The 17,681-nt window shown below is 39.3% G+C and overlaps 1 protein-coding gene across 3 annotated transcripts in view; it reads left to right on the top strand.

Moving 5' to 3' along the window:
- Positions 1-17,681, top strand: part of TAB3 (TGF-beta activated kinase 1 (MAP3K7) binding protein 3) — a 93,873-nt gene that overhangs the window by 47,286 nt on the left and 28,906 nt on the right. For all 3 annotated transcript variants that reach the window (XR_007132821.1, XM_047764752.1, XM_047764751.1), the window contains 2 exons: positions 11,690-11,881; positions 15,521-16,982. Coding sequence is in view for 2 of the 3 variants with exons in the window: in XM_047764752.1 (XP_047620708.1) it covers positions 11,780-11,881; positions 15,521-16,982 (1,564 nt within the window). In the remaining variant the exon portion in view is untranslated. The remainder of the gene's footprint in view (positions 1-11,689; positions 11,882-15,520; positions 16,983-17,681) is intronic.

The raw sequence follows: 17,681 nt of genomic DNA, 5'->3' as shown, positions 1-17,681 counted from the left end.
CAGCACTATTCACAGTAGCCAAGATATGGAATCAACCCAAATGTCCACTGATAGATGACTGGATCAGGAAATGTGGTATATAAAGCTGCTTTTTAATGTTTTTCCAAAGGCAAGTATTTGTAACCATTGAAAAAAAAAAAAGCCAGCGTTTTTCTTTGAGCTCTGTTTCTTGTATGTCCTAAAAAAGCTTATTTGTACAAGGATTCTTTCCTCCCCTCTCAGCCCTTCAACTCCCACACACCTGTAACCACCTGTTTGGATGATAAACTGATGAGGGGTGGAAAGAAGTGAAAGAAGGGTGCTCATCATCACTCTGCTGGGAATGTCCTGGATACCTACCAATGGCATAGTGGAAAGGAAAGGCTTTGCAGGCTTGGATTTGAGTCAGGATTCTGCCATATGCACATCCTATGAGTTTATTTTCTTATTTGTAAGATGGAGATGATTATAGCTACTTTTCCGGGCATAGTTGTTCAGTAATGGTAGCTGATAATAATAATAGTGATAAAATTAATAGTAATTTTTATCTCAGTAGCACGAGGTTCTAAAAGCTGATTAAGCTAGCAGAGAGCTAGCAGTTGTCAGAAGCTCTGAAGTAACCTGTGGAGCCTAGGATCTTGATACCTGAAACATCTTTCTTCTTGTTGACCTTTGTGACCTTTTCTTCTTTATCATAAAAAGACAACTGAATTGCCTTTATATTTTTTTTTTGTATTTTATAATAGCATCTTCTTTATTTAGAGTTAATGGTTAAAAAAAGATTGATTCTATCATATAACAAAGAGAGATCTCTCTTTTTTATGTAGGCTTTGATCAGGAAAGAGTGGATCTTTTTTTTTTTCGCATTTTTTCTTTTTTCTTTTTTTTTTTTTATTTTCCCACTGTACAGCAAGGGGGTCAGGTTATCCTTACATGTATACATTACAATTACATTTTTTCCCCCACCCTTTCTTCTGTTGTAACATGAGTATCTAGACAAAGTTCTCAATGCTATTCAGCAGGATCTCCTTGTAAATCTATTCTAAGTTGTGTCTGATAAGCCCAAGCTCCCGATCCCTCCCACTCCGTCCCCCTCCCATCAGGCAGTCACAAGTCTCTTCTCCAAGTCCATGATTTTCTTTTCTGAGGAGATGTTCATTTGTGCCGGATATTAGATTCCAGTTATAAGTGATATCATATGGTATTTGTCTTTGTCTTTCTGGCTCATTTCACTCAGTATGAGAGTCTCTAGTTCCATCCATGTTGCTGCAAATGGCATTATGTCATTCTTTTTTATGGCTGAGTAGTATTCCATTGTGTATATATTACCATCTCTTCCGAATCCAATCATCTGTCGATGGACATTTGGGTTGTTTCCATGTCTTGGCTATTGTGAATAGTGCTGCAATGAACATGCGGGTGCACGTGCCTCTTTTAAGTAGAGTTTTGTCTGGATAGATGCCCAAGAGTGGGATTGCGGGGTCATATGGAAGTTCTATGGATAGATTTCTAAGGTATCTCCAAACTGTTCTCCATAGTGGCTGTACCAGTTGACATTCCCACCAATGGTGCAGGAGGGTTCCCTTTTCTCCACAGCCCCTCCAGCACTTGTGGATTGATTAATGATGGCCATTCTGACTGGTGTGAGGTGATATCTCATGGTAGTTTTGATGTGCATTTCTCTTATAACCAGCGATGTTGAGCATTTTTTCATGTGTTTGCTGGCCATCTGTATATCTTCCTTGGAGAACAGTCTATTCAGGTCTTTTGCCCATTTTTCCATTGATTGATTGGCTTTTTTGCTGTTGGGTTGTATAAGTTGTTTATATATTCTAGAGATTAAGCCCTTGTCAGTTGCATCATTTGAAACTGTTTTCTCCCATTCTATAAGTTGTCTTTTTGTTTTTTTTTTTGGGTTTCCTTTGCTGTGCAAAATCTTTTCAGTTTGATGAGGTCCCATGGGTTTATTTTTGCTCTAATTTCTGTTGCTTTGGGAGACTGACCTGAGAACATATTCATGATGTTGATGTCAGAGAGTGTTTTGCCAATGTTTTCTTCTAGGAGTTTGATGGTGTCCTGTCGTATATTTAAGTCTTTCAGCCATTTTGAGTTTATTTTTGTGCATGGTGTGAGGGTGTGTTCTAGTTTCATTGCTTTGCATGCAGCTGTCCAGGTTTCCCAGCAATGCTTGCTGAATAGACTTTCTTTTTCCCATTTGATGTTCTTGCCTCCCTTGTCAAAGATGGATTGACCATAGGTGTCAGGGTTTATTTCTCGGTTCTCTATTCTGTTCCATTGGTCTGTCTGTCTGTTTTGATACCAGTACCACACTGTTTTGATGACTGTGGCTTTGTAGTATTTCTTGAAGTCTGGGAGAGTTATGCCTCCTGCTTGGTTTTTGTTTCTCAGGATTGCTTTGGCAATTCTGGGTCTTTTGTGGTTCCATATAAATGTTTGGATTGTTTGTTCTAGTTCTGTGAAAAATGTCCTGGGTAATTGGATAGGGATTGCATTGAATCTGTAGATTGCTTTGGGTAGGATGGCCATTTTTTTGCAATATTGATTTTCCCAATCCAGGAACATGGAATATCTTTCCATTTCTTTACATCTTCTTTGATTTCTTTGATTAAAGTTTTATAGTTCTCGGCATATAGGTCCTTTACCTCCTTGGTCAGGTGTATTCCGAGGTATTTGATTTTGTGACGTTGAATTGCCTTTGTATTTTAAAGACTTGAAATTAAGGTGGAGAAATGAATAAAAACCACTCTTTGAAGCCACTAGGAAAGCTTGAGTTAAGCCTTTGGGTGCTTCAGAAGCTCTTTATTGCCAATGATAAATAGCCGTCAAGTATTTATGGTTAGCCCCTCAAATACTGAGGAATCATTTCCTGGTAGCAAATATGTTATTATTTCTATAAATATCGGCAGATTTGATTACCTAAGTTCATTCTTATTAGATTCAATGAATTGCCTTTTTTTTTTTTTTTTTTGTCTTTATAGGGCCATACCCGCGGCATATGGAGGTTCCTGGGCCAGGGATCAAATCTGAGCCACAGCTGTGATCTGTGTTACAGCTGGGGTAACGCTGGATCCTTAACCCACTGCACCGGCATTCAAACCCTCACTTCCACAGAGACAACATTGGATCCTTAACCTGCTGCACCACAGTGGGAACTCCTTCTGGCATTTATTGTTTGTAGACTTTTTGATGATGGCCTTTCTGCACACGTGAGGTGGTACCTTGGCATTTCAATTTGCATTTCTCTAATAATTAGCAGTGCTGAGCATCTTTTCATGTGTTTTTTGGACCATCTATATGTCTTCTTTGGAGAAATGTCTATTTAGATCTTCTGCCCATTTTTCTTTTTTTTTTTTTAATATTGAGCTGCATGAGTTCTTTGTGCATTTTGAAGATTAATCCATTGTCAGTTGCTTCATATGCAGATATTTTCTCCCATTCTGTGGGTTTTTTGTTTTTGTTTATGGGTTCCTTTGCTGTGCAGAAGCTTTTAAGCTTAATTAGGTCCCCTTTGTTTTTATTTTCCTTACTCTAGGAAGTGGATCTGAAAAGATATTGCTGTGGTTTATGTCAAAAAATATTCTGCCTATGTTTTCTTCTAAGAGATTTATAGTATTTGGTCTTATATTTAGGTCTTTAATCCATTTTTAGTTTATTTTTGTGTATGGTGTTAGAGAGTGTTCTACTTTCATTCTTTTATTTGTAGCTGTCTAGTTTTCCCAGCACCTTTTTTTTTTTTTTTTTCTTTTTAGGACTGCACCTGGAGCACATGGAAGTTCCTGGGTTAGGTGTTGAATCAGAGCTGTAGCTGCAGGCCTATACCATGGCACCACTGGATCCAAGCCACATCTGCAACCTAGGCTGCAGCTTGCAGCAACACCGGATACTTAATCCAGTGAGAAAGGCCAGGGATGAAACCTGTATCTTCATGGACACTATGTTGGGTTCTTAACCCACTGAGCTACAATGGGAACTCCCTTTCCCCCTGCCAGCACCACTTACTAAAGAGACTGTCTTTTCTCCACTCTATGTTCCTGCCTCCTTTGCCATAGATTAGTTGACCATACTTGGGTCAGTTTATTTCTAGGCTTTCTATCCTGTTCCACTGATCTATATTTCTGTGTTTGTGCCAGGACCATACTGCAGCTTGTCATAGTCTGAAGTCAGGGAGCCTGATTCCTCCAGTTCTGTTTAGCTTTCTCAGGATTGGTTTGGCTATTCAGGGTCTTTTGTGTTTCCACACTAATTTAAAAATTTTTTGTTCTAATTATGTGAAAAATACCATTGGTAACATTGCATTGAATCTGTAGATCGCCTTGGGTTGTATGGTCATTTTGACAATACCGATGCTTCCAATCCAAGAACATGGTACATCTTTCCATCTCTTTGTGTCATCTTTGATTTTTTTCAAGAGCGTCTTATAGTTTTCAGAGTACAGGTCTTTTACCTCCTTTGGTAGGTTTATTCCTAAGTATTTTATCCTTTTTGATGTGATGGTAAATGGGATTGTTTCCCTGATTTCTCTTTCTGACCTTTTATTGTTAGTATATGTAAAAATACAATAGATTTCTATATATTTTGTATCCTGTAACTTTACCGAATTCATTGACAAGTGCTAGTAGTTTTCTTGTTGCCCCAGTGTGGTAGTCACGACCAACTACAAGTGACTGCTGAGCACTTGAAATGTTGCTAGTCTGAATTGAGATTTGCTTTAAATATGAAATACCCTAGACTTTAAGGACTTAGTTTGAAAAAATATTTAAAGTATCTTATCAATGACTTTTATATTGAATTCATGTTAAAACAATAGTATTTTTGATATCTTGGGTTAAATCAAACATATTGGAATTAATTTCACCTGTTTCTTTTTACTTACTGTAGCTGCTAAAATGTTATAAATCACATTTTGGTACCCTACCAGCTGTGAAACCAAAAATGTCTCCAGGTATTGTCAGATGTTCCCTGGGGCAAAATTGTCCTGCAGGTGTGAACTACTGTTCTAGAGACTTTAAAATATTCAGGATAATTATTTAATATTTCATGTCTGTTAGTTTAAATCTGGTTTTGTTTTGTTTTGGTTTGGTTTTTGGCTGCACTTGCAGCACGTGGAAGTCCCCTGGCCATGAATTGAATCTGCACCACGCCATGACCTGAGCCACTGCAGTGACAGTGCTAGATTCTTAACCCGATGCACCTCCAGGGAACTGCTCTTTTTAAAAAAAATTTTTATAGGAGTATAGTTGATTTACAGTCTTGTGTCAGTTACAGATGTACACCAAAAAAGTGAATCAGTTATCCGTGTGTGTGTGTACACATACACATATCTTTTTTTTTTTTTTTGTCTTTTTGCTATTTCTTGGACCGCTCCTGCGGCACATAGAGGTTCCCAGGCTAGGGTCAAATCGGAGCTGTAGCCACCAGCCTACGCCAGAGCCACAGCAACGTGGGATCTGAGCCGTGTCCACGACCTACACCACAGCTCACGGCAATGCCGGATCGTTAACCCACTGAGCAAGGGCAGGGACCGAACCCGCAACCTCATGGTTCCTAGTTGGATTCGTTAACCACTGCGCCACGATGGGAACGCCACACATTTTATTCAGATTCTTTTCCCATATAGGTTTTTATAGAATCCTTTTTTTTTTTTTTTTTTTTTTGCTTTTTAGGGCCGCACTAGTGGCATATGGACAGGCTCGGGGTCTAATCGAAGCTACAGCTGCTGGCCACAGCTACAGGCAGAGCAATGCGGGATCTGAGCTGCATCTGTAACCTACACCACAGCTCACAGCAACGCCAGATCCTTAACCCACTGAACGAGGCCAGGGATCGAACCGGCATCCTCACGGTTCCTAGTTGGATTCGTTAACCACTGAGCCACCGCAGGAACTCCATTTTATAGAATCTTGTATAGAGTTCCCTGTGCTGTATAGTAAGTCTTTGCTAGTTATCTGATTTATACTTTGTAATGTGTATATGTTAATCCTAAACTCCTAATTTATCTCTTCCCCCTACATTTCCCCTTTGGTAACCACAAGTTTGATTTTGAGATCTATCAGGCTGTTTCTATTTTTTTATTGGACAGCACTGCCTCAGTGCTTTATTGGTGACTTAGCAAGGTTACTTATCCAGTTAGGACCTCTGTGTCTAGTGCAAATTATAGATCACCTTACAGTGAAAAAGGTAGGTAGTGTTTGTTTTGATTGGAAAAGTGGATAATTCAAACCTTGTTTGAGAAAAAAGTTAATTAACACTAAGGACTTTGAATAGTTTACATTTTATTTTATTTTATTTTGCTTTTTAGGGCTATACCCACTGCATATGGAAGTTCCCAAGTTAGGGGTAGAATTGGCGCTGCAGCTGCTAACCTGCACCACAGTCAAAGTAACACTGGGTCCGAGCCATGTCTGCAACCTACACCACAGCTCATGGCAAGGCCAGATCCCTAATCCACTGAGCAAGACCAGGGATCGAACATGCTTCCTCATGGATGCTAGTCAGGTTCATTACCGCTGAGCCACAATGGGAACTCCTAGATTGTTAATATGGTAGAATAACTTAGCATTTCAGATTTGGGATGCTTTTAAAGGGGCAAACTAGAAAAATATACCCACTTATTAGGTAGCCTAAACCTATTTTTCATTTTTCCTAAGCACTTGCAAATCATTACATAGGTGATCTCTGATCCCCCAACATTTTATTGTGGGGCAGGGGTATGCAGAATATATGGGGCAAGGCTTGTCTAAAGGTTCATCCATATATTTTCTATCTTACTGGATAGATTGGTTTAGTATACTGAAATTCATTCTTCATTATTTAACAAACATGTGAACAGGTACTAGGTGAGGCTCTAGAAATGCAGTGGTGGACAAAGGATAATCCCTGAGTAGAACTATAGGTTTTCTATTTGATTTTTGTCTTTCTTTGGCCTTCTATTTGGAAAATAATTCCAGACTTGTAGAATTTGCAGGAATAACTATAGTACAAAGAATTCTGTATACCCTTTAACCAGATTCATGTATTATTAACACTTTTCCTGTGTTCTTTTTAAAATTAGGTATAGTTAATTTACAGTATTATGTTATGACATTGGCTTTTTTTTTTTTTTTTTTCCTGGCTTTTTGGCTTTCTGGCTTTCTGCCTTTTCTGGGGCTGCTCCCGTGGCATATGGAGGTTCCCAGGCTTGGGTTCGAATCGGAGCTGTAGCTGCCGGCCTCCACCAGAGCCGTAGCAATGCGGGATCCGAGCCTCGTCTGCGACCTACACTACAGCTCACGGCAACACCGGATCCTTAACCCACTGAGCAAGGTCAGGGATCGAACCAGCAACCTCATGGTTCCTAGTCAGATTCGTTAACCACTGAGCCACGACAGGAACTCCTGACATTGGCATTTTTAAGACAATATTCTCACCTTCCCACTTCCTGCTTTTTATTTTTAATAAAACATTTCTCATTGAGGGGTTTGTCTTTTTTCATGAAGAGTTTCAAATTATGTATTCCTGACTGGAATATTATAAAGTGATATGTTCTTCTCAGGATTTCACATCTGGAGGTGTATACTGTCCATCTGTTCCTCATTGGTGATGTTTATTTTGATTAGTCAGTCAAGATATTGTTTGATTTATCCATTGTGTAGGTAAATTTTTCCCCCCTTGCAAATTATAAGCAGTTCTTTGGAGAGACACTTTAAGTCCATTCATATAGCCTACTCTTCATTTAAATTTTCCCGTAGATTTTTTTTTTATTTTTATGGCGGCACCTGTGACATATGGAAGTTCCCAAGCTGTATCTGTGACCTCTGCTATAGCTTGTGGCAACATTGGATCCTTGATGCACTGCACGAGGCCAGGGATTGGATGCACGTCCTCACAGAGACACCATCAGGTCCTTAACCTGCTGAGCCACCATGCAAACTCCCTTCCCCTAGATTTAGCATCCGTTGATGATTTTCTTTTGAAGCAGTCTGTACTGCAATGGCTCCAAAATGATGATTTTTTCCAGCTCCAGCACTTCCTACACACATTTTCCCATTGAATTCCATTGTAAGCAAAAGCCCTCCCTTCTCCTTTATATGTATATTTGTGTATTTAACTATATATCATTGGACATTTATTATGTGTAAGAATTTATGGGTTACTCTCTTCTACAGGCCTATAATTCATTACTGTCCTTAATTATTTTGATGCTCAAATTATCACAGATTTGACCAGTGGGAGCCTCTTGAAGCTGACTCTTAGGTCCTTATAACAAGCTCCCATCATTTTTTGAGTACTTATCCACTCTCTGGCATAACACATTCTAGGTGGAACTACAGTTCCACATGAAATACCTTCAGACACACAGGTGGCTTCATTATAGTACGTTTGGTGCCCATATGAGGATAAGCACAGCCTACTGTGGAAGCAGTGGAGGGTCCTTGAGCCCAGTGTAGGTGGAAAAGAATTATGGTAGCAGGACCAAACGGGGGGGGGGGGTGGGGATGGCTGTCAGTAGAAACCTTAGAGGATGGGGTACCACCATTATTGACGTATAGAGGATCATTATGGCTTGAGGAAGCAGCAGAAGGGAGGAAGACAGAGAAGTAGCTCAGGTAGATGGATGATCATGGGCTAATGCCCTGAGAAGAGACCGCATGGGACATTAATGCACAGGATCTCACATGGCTCTGTTGAGATCAGAAAAACAAATACTCTGGCTGTGATGTCGGGGAAGATAAGCCCTGAGGCATGAAGAAAAGCAGGAAGTTGCTGGTATAATGTTGATAAGAATTGTATTCAGACATGCCCTGAAAATAGTAATGCTTTCTGACTTAATACTCTTTGCCATTTAAATTTTAGTATAACTCTACAGTTATTTCCACTTTAAACATGAAGCTTCAAAGAAGTAAAGGTTGAATATATTTCCTAGATACTACTAAATGGCAGAACCAGGGTGTAAGCCATAACCCACTTGATTTAATATTCTAGTTTAGTTGGTTGGGCCAGAATGGGAAGTTAAGGAGCATACCCTGGCTTCTAGTTTTGTTAACTGAGTAAACAATGGTAACATTCATGGAGAGAACACAGTGTGTGGCGAAGGGCTGTGGTAAGGAGTTCCCTTTTGTACATATTTACTGATATATTTGGGTATATCTAGATGGTGCTGTGCAGTAGGCAGTAGAGTCTGTGTGTCTGGATTCTTGGAGAGAGTATGATGCTTAAGATAGTAATTTGGGGAGTTCCCGTCGTGGCACAGTGGTTAACGAATCCGACTAGGAACCATGAGGTTGCGGGTTTGATCCCTGCCCTTGCTCAGTGGGCGTTGCCGTGAGCTGTGGTGTAGGTCGAAGACATGGCTCAGATCTTGCGTTGCTGTGGCTCTGGCGTAGGCTGGCAGCTACAGCTCCGATTTGACCCCTAGCCCAGGAACCTCCATATGCCGCAGGAGCGGCCCAAGAAATGGCAAAAAGACCAAAAAAAAAAAAAAAGATAGTAATTTGGGAACCATCAACTTTTTAATGTCATTGAAGCCTTAGAAGTAGATGTCATCTTTGGGCACAAGGATGTAGAATGAGAAGAGGAGGCAGCTTGGGGTAAAAACCAAGCAAGCATTAATGTGACAGGAGAGGTGGGAAAAAACCAGGTTAATGTGATGTCACAGATGCTTAAAAAGGGAAGGAATGATGAGTAGTATCAGATGCTGCAAAGGTCATGGGGCATGGGGACCAGAAGATAGATCCTTTGGATTTAGCAGAGAGATGTTGAACAGAGTATTTTAGTGGAAGAGCAATATAGCCAGATAGGAACAGACTAAGGAATGAGATGCAGGGAACAGAATGGTGGAAGCTGGCCAGAAAGCCTATATATATGTGCATATTGGAAGTTATCTTTATTCTCTTCCCATATTTTGATTTTTTTTCTCCAGGTTTGCTAGATACCTTCCATGTTGGTGTTTGGAAGTCATTAAAGCAATCCCTAATAGATAGTTTTACCTGTGGCTAGAGTTTTATACATAGGAGCTTTGTTGCCACTTTATAGACACAAAGAGTGTACATAACTCTTGACAGTCTTGGCTTGGAAGGAAGAAGAGAGAGCTAGATGCCCAGTAAAAGTCAACAGATTGCATGCAAAATGAAATTTCTTGCTTATAATAAAAGTCAAATTTGAGATTACATGGCTTTTTTTTTTTTGTATTTTGCCTTTTCTAGAGCTGCTCCCGCGGCATATGGAGGTTCCCAGGCTAGGGGTAGAATCGGAGCTGTAGCCACCGGCCTATGCCGGAGCCACAGCAACGCAGGATCCGAGCCGTGCCTGCAACCTACACCACAGCTCACGGCAACGCCGGATCGTTAACCCACTGAGCAGGGCAGGGACCGAACCCGCAACCTCATGGTTCTAGTGGGATTCGTCAACCACTGCGTCACAACGGGAACTCCAAGATTTAAAGTTTTGGTGTGGGATGACCCTCCCTTATGTGTGCATGTGGTTTAGACATGTATCTTATAATCTTGATTTCTATGCATCTTATGAAGATGCAGGTGTTTACTTCTCAGTGTTAAAAATATTTGACCATCTCATGAGTGTTCATAGCAGAAATAAGAAATTATGATAGACACTATAAATTTTCCCCTTATAAAAAATAGGAAGTATAGATTAAAAATGGATCAGTTAATTGGCCCTTGGCGTTGCCACTTGATTTATGATTTCATTATTATTTCACTAAGTGCCTAATTTGACTAGTACCACTGAGATGGGGGTCACATTCCTCTACTTAAACTCTGCCCCCAGACCCTGGCATCTCCTGTGCCAGTTGTATCAGAACTAAGTGAAAGCCTATCTAGACAGGTCTGGCTACTGATGGGCCACCAGCATCGTCTTTGAAAACAAAGGAGTCCGTATTTCTACTCTGGTTTGCCCAGTTGTTTCATTTAGACATTGGGTTTCCATTACTCAGACTTCAAATTCAAACCTTTTGGCTTCACAGTACAGGGAGAATGTAAGGCAAATAGGACAGGTTTGATTTGTAGTGTTCTTATAAATTCATTTCAAACATCAGAATGACTAGCCTACTTCAGAGGACTGATGTGATAGCCCTTAGGAAAACATGAGTGATTTGATATACATAAGTAGGATTTCTCAAGACTAAAAAAATAAGTTGCCAAATTACAATACTCTGTACTTTTAATTTAGCTGCTGCTCTTTTTTCTAAGTATTAAAATGGAAGTGAGGGAGTTCCCGTCGTGGCGCAGTGGTTAACGAATCCGACTAGGAACCATGAGGTTGCGGGTTCCATCCCTGGCCTTGCTCAGTGGGTTAAGGATCTGGCATTGCCGTGAGCTGTGGTGTAGGTTGCAGACGTGGCTCGGATCCCACGTTGCTGTGGCTCTGGTGTAGGCCGGTGGCTACAGCTCCGATTCAACCCCTAGCCTGGGAACCTCCATATGCCACGGGAGTGGCCCAAGAAATTACAAAAAGACAAAAAAATAAAAAAATGGAAGTGAAATTTTGGTAGGTTTTTTTTGTTGTTGTTTTTAGACCAGTTATTTGCTATATTACATCAGAAAAATCTTTGGCTAGGTAGATTTTTTTCAGTTTTCCAGCTTTAGAATTTGGTATAATTAATTCAGATGTTTCTCTTTTAAGGTATTGATGGTTTCTATTTGAATAAAGTGAAATGTGTAATTAAAATTAACCATATTTTAATTTCTTTTAATAGAAAATGACTGGAGTATTGGAAGATCATTACTATTGGAAGGCTGGTTAGCAACGATTTACTGAGAGAAACTTGACCACCATTTGCCCTGGCATGGCGCAAAGCAGTCCACAGCTCGATATGCAGGTTCTCCATGACCTTCGACAGCGTTTTCCTGAGATTCCAGAGAGTGTGGTGTCTCAATACATGTTACAGGTAGATTATCCACCCATAATAGTGATAGTAAGTTACAGTTTTCCTTCTTAGAGTTGGATTTATGTTGTGGTGACTAGAACTCAGTTAAGTTTTCTTATTTATGTTGGGACATTTAGAGGAGCATTTCTCAACCTTGGCACTGTTGACATTTTGGGCTGGATATTTGTTGTGGGGTCTGCCTTGTGCATTGTAGGATGTTTAGTAGCATCCCTGGGCTTCACTCACTAAATGCTAGTAGTATCCCTGCAGTTGTGACAACCAAAAATGTCTCTCTGGGAGACAAAATCTCCAAATCCCAAGGTAGCCAACATCTCCCCTATTGAGAACCAGTGATTTAGGAAAAAGAATAAAGTCATTTTGAGGGTTGCTTCATCAGTCCCTAAATGCTGAGAATTTAATTTTGAATCTCAAATTTATCATAACTTCCTAGACTGTATACTTTTTTTAGCCTTATTTTTTTTTAATTTTTAGAAAAGTTCTCTCCCTTTCTTACTATTTTTCTAGTGGGTAAATGCTTACAAATAGCTAATTTTAAGTGTAAGGCCACTTTCTTTAGTTTAATCACTTTACTTTTGTTTTCTGTTGAAATCTTTCATCTCTGATAGACTGTGTCTTCCCACTCAAGGGGCAACAGAGAAATATACCTAACACTCGCCCAGTTGAATTTTGCATCATCCTTTACAGAATCTCAGTGTGTTTGGGGTTATGACATATCCCTCGTTGGTTGACTTTTGGGGTCAGCATTTCTCTCCTGCCCACTGGACTTTCTCACACAGACAATTAGTTCAAACTCTACCTTCTGCATTATATGTAAGCTCTCCCTTACAGTGTGAGCTGCTCAGGATATAATGTAAACCTGTATACAGTTAAAGTTAATTGCAAATGGAGACATCAGTGGTGATAAAAGATCACTCTTCAGTGGTGATAAAGGAGGTGCTTCCTTTGTGTTGTCTGGTTTTTGTGCTATAGCTTGTCTTTATTTTTTCTAACATACATTCCTTGTCTAAGTTTCCACTCTTTGACCCTAATTTGGTCTCTAGTAGAGCAAATGTACTTCCCGCTGGAGTGAAACCAAGCATGCGTGAGGCTTCTAGTTTAAACCACTTTTCTAAGTTATCCTAGGGCCCCACCTAGCTCTCACCTTGGTTTTATTTATCTGTTTATTTATTTTGTTTATTTATTTTTTGTCTTTTTGTCTTCTTAGGGCCGCACCTGCAGCATATGAAGGTTCCCAGGCCAGGGGTCTAATCAGAGCTGTAGCTGCCAGCCTACACCACAGCCACAGCAATGCCAGATCTGAGCTGAGTCTGCGAACTGCACAACAGCTCACAGCAATGCTGGATCCTTAACCCACTGAGCAAGGCCAGGGATTGAACCCGCAACCTCACGGTTCCTAATCAGATTCGTTAACCGCTGAGCCACGACGGGAACTCCTCTCACCTTGGGTTTTTGTTTTTTTTTTTTTTTTTTAATTTTATTTAGCCCTCTGTTACCTGTATTTTTTCGTGGTGTAGTGTCTTCATCTTACTAAATTGAAGAAATGGTACTTTAAATTCAACTCACTGGACATTTGTTGATAATGTACATTGTCCTAAATCTTTTAATTTTTTGTTACTTTAGGATCAGTGTTATTTATCAGTATGGGGACTTTAATGCCTACTGGCTTCGGAAACTTTCTCTGTTTACATTAAAATATATTTGACTCAGTAGTTTGCCTTTTTTTTTTTTTGACTGAGTTATATAGTTTATTTACATTACTGTGTTTCAGGTGTACAACAAAGTGATTCAGTTATATATATATATATATATATTCTTTTCCAGATTCTTTTCTATTATAGATTATTAGAAGATTTTGAATACAGTTGCCTGTGCTATACAATAGGTCCTTGTGTATCTGTGTTATGTATAGTAGTGTGTATCCGTTAATTCCAAATTCCTAATTTATCCTTCCGACTCCTTCCAGCAGTTTACATTTAATACACAAGCCTTAAAGTCTCTCTCTAGGCCATCACCCCCCAGTTTAGGATCACTTTTTAGGGTTATGATGCTTTTTTGCCTCTGTCCTTTCATGAGTATTCATGTATCTAAAAATTCTGACTTTTTTATCCCGCAAACAATTTTGATTTCTTTATTCGTATTTACTGTTTGATAATTTTTTATCCTTTTTTTTCTTTTTAAGATATTTGGCAGGTGAAGTAGGATATTTGAATTGAATCTATTCTCTTTTTTAAAGCTTTTTTATTGCTGTGGCTCTGGCGTAGGCTGGTGGCTACAGCTCCGATTCGACCCCTAGCCTGGGAACCTCCATATGCCACGGGAGCAGCCCAAGAAATAGCCAAAAAAAAAAAAAAAAAAAAAGCTTTTTTAGGGCCGCACCTGCAGCATATGGAAAATCCCAGGCTAGGGGTTGAATCAGAGCTGCAATGTACACCGCAGCTCATGGCTACACCGGGTCTTTAACCCATTGAGCGAGGTCAGGGATGGAACCCGCAACCTCATGGTTCCTAGTCAGATTCGTTAACCACTGCGCCACGACGGGAACTCCTGCTTTTGCTTTTTTTATATAAAGCACTTTTCCTTAAAATACATATATAGTAATATGTATATACGTGCATATCTATATATATATTTATGAAATACAGAGGTCATGATAATTGGAAACTAATAGATTATTTCAAAGGCAGTGAATAATTGTGTTTTAGGCCAGTAAAATAGTTCTGAATTCTATATATTAATGGAAAACTACCTTATAGTACCTTAAAATTTTAAAAAGAGGAAACCTTTTATTTGATTACTGTTCATTAGAACATATAAAATGTCAGTTTGCTATTTAGTATCTTTGTGTGTGTATGTAACAAAAAATTCACATCTTTAATTTTGAAAGCATACTAAGCTGCCTTTGAGCAGGTAAAAACTTTTGAGACTGTTTGAGTGTGAATGAATTTCATTAAAATGGTCAGGACCTGGTTTTGTGTTAAATTACCATAAGTTTGGCAAAGTCACCGAACCATAATTCAAAAAGTGGACTGATTTATTTGTTTAACTTGATCTTTCATGATGAAATAGACAGTTGAAGTTATAGAGGCCTGACTTTGGTTAAGAGGAAAGTAAAGGCTGCTTTAGAATTTTTATTATTTGGACTCTAGTAATTTTATTATACTTTTCTTCTCTTTGGGGTTTTATTGCCTTTTGAAAACTAACATTTGGTTATTTTCATGTTTATCAATTTAAATATTAATGATGGATATTACTTATACTTGTATATTACAGCAAGTGTGGTGAATCCAAGATTAGCCCAGCATTTTAATTTGTTGAGATGCAACAAGTGTAAAATGAGTCCTGGATTTGGAGTCAGAAAAGTTGGGGTTGAGTCACAATGTTCATTAGTAGGTACTTTACATTTCTGTAGCTGTAGCAGTAGTGGTAGTACTAGTTACATGAGCTAAATGTTTATAAAATAATATGAATCATTTGGGATCTCCTTTTCAGGATAGATGACCATAAAGCTTTTTGTGTTTAAAATACTGTTCTCTACTTACTCTATGACAGTTGTATTTACATAATTCTCTGGCAAAGCTTGCTTCCACTGTTAGGATTTGTTAATTTTGCTCATGTTACTTTTACCATTTTTCCCCCTAGAATAACAACAATCTTGAAGCCTGTTGCCGAGCCCTTTCCCAGGAGAGTAGCAAGTACTTATACATGGAATATCATAGTCCAGATGACAACAGAATGAATAGAAATCGCCTTTTGCATATTAACCTGGGTATCCATTCTCCGGGTAGCTACCACCCAGGAGATGGAGTGCAACTTAACGGTGGTCGAACACTGGTACATAGCTCAAGTGATGGACATATTGATCCACAGCATGCAGCAGGTAAACAGCTGATATGCTTAGTTCAGGAACCACACTCAGCTCCAGCTGTTGTGGCTGCTACTCCCAACTACAATCCATTTTTTATGAATGAACAGAACAGAAGTGCAGCTACTCCTCCATCACAGCCACCTCAACAGCCGTCTTCCATTCAAACAGGAATGACTCCATCTGCTATGCAAGGGCCTTCACCACCGCCGCCGCCACCTCCTTCATACATGCACATACCTCGGTATAGTACAAATCCAATTACTGTTACAGTATCCCAAAACCTCCCTTCTGGACAGACTGTACCAAGAGCTTTACAAATTCTTCCACAAATTCCAAGCAATCTTTATGGGTCTCCTGGTTCTATTTATATTAGACAGACATCTCAGAGTTCATCAGGAAGACAGACTCCTCAGAGTACTCCATGGCAGTCCTCACCACAGGGCCCAGTGCCTCATTATAGCCAACGTCCTTTACCTGTTTATCCACATCAACAAAACTATCAGCCTTCTCAGTATTCTCCCAAACAGCAGCAGATCCCTCAACCTGCTTACCATTCACCACCTCCTTCTCAGTGTCCTTCACCCTTCAGCTCTCCACAGCATCAAGTACAACCTTCCCAGTTGGGCCACCCTAGTTCCCATGTCTTTATGCCACCTAGTCCTTCAGCAACTCCACCCCATCCATATCAACAAGGACCTCCTAGCTATCAGAAACAGGGAAGCCATTCAGTAGCCTATCTCCCATATACAACATCTAGCTTACCCAAAGGATCCATGAAGAAGATAGAAATTACAGTTGAACCCTCTCAGAGATCTGGGACAGCAATTAATAGGAGTCCTTCACCTATCAGTAATCAGCCATCTCCACGGAATCAGCACTCGTTGTACACAGCCACCACGCCACCTTCAAGTTCTCCTTCAAGAGGGATATCCAGTCAACCAAAACCTCCATTTAGTGTTAATCCCGTGTATATTACATACACACAGCCAACTGGACCTTCTTGTGCTCCGTCACCATCTCCTCGGATGATACCAAACCCAACTACAGTTTTTAAAATTACTGTAGGCCGAGCAACAACTGAAAATCTTTTAAATTTAGTGGACCAAGAAGAGCGTTCTGCAGCCCCAGAACCTATTCAGCCCATTTCAGTGATACCAGGCTCTGGGGGAGAAAAGGGAAGCCATAAATATCAGAGAAGTTCTAGTTCTGGATCAGATGACTATGCCTATACACAAGGTAATTTTAGCCCTTTTATGAAATTTAATGTTTGTGGTGAGGTGGCAATCTCCTATTCAAAATAAAATAATTTATATTTAATTTTAATTAAATATTTAATATTTATTAAATATTGGGCAGTACCATTACTATTAAGAAAATGGTTAAAAAAATAGGGTTATTGCTTCGAATCATCTACAGACTATTTTAAAATATAAAGGTATGTGGATGATAATAGTGACCCAAAAGCCTTTTTTTTTTTTTTAGGAAGAACATTTATTGGGAGAAAAATATAGAGAAGTGAAATGAGTATTATCAAAAATACAAACTATAGAGTGGGAAAAAAGAGATTCACGGAGGGTGGACTAAAGTTTATCAAAGTGAAACAATTTGAATATTTTTTAAGAGAATGGCCTGAAGGGTATAATGATCTTTATAAGTATTGTATGTTTATAAGAAATGGGATTGACAATGAAGAACATTTTTGGATTAGTGTATAGTGAACCTAACTAAGTTTAAGGAGAATAAAGTATTTTAAAAGTCTGTTTCAAGTTATCTAAGAATGTAGTACTCTTTTAGTATATAAGAAGGGAAGTAATTATGATTGTAATTCATTAGGCCTGGTTTTGAGCCTGTTTAAAATGCACGCAGGTGTATAGTTAAAGAGAATCTTAGGGAAACTAAGGACATTAGAACAAGAGGAATGTATAGGTGATGTCA

Source organism: Phacochoerus africanus, chromosome X, assembly GCF_016906955.1.
Source record: "Phacochoerus africanus isolate WHEZ1 chromosome X, ROS_Pafr_v1, whole genome shotgun sequence".
In the NCBI taxonomy this organism is placed as follows: domain Eukaryota; kingdom Metazoa; phylum Chordata; class Mammalia; order Artiodactyla; family Suidae; genus Phacochoerus; species Phacochoerus africanus.
Note: the sequence above shows the minus strand (reverse complement) of the source record. Positions and strands in the feature narration are given on the sequence as shown.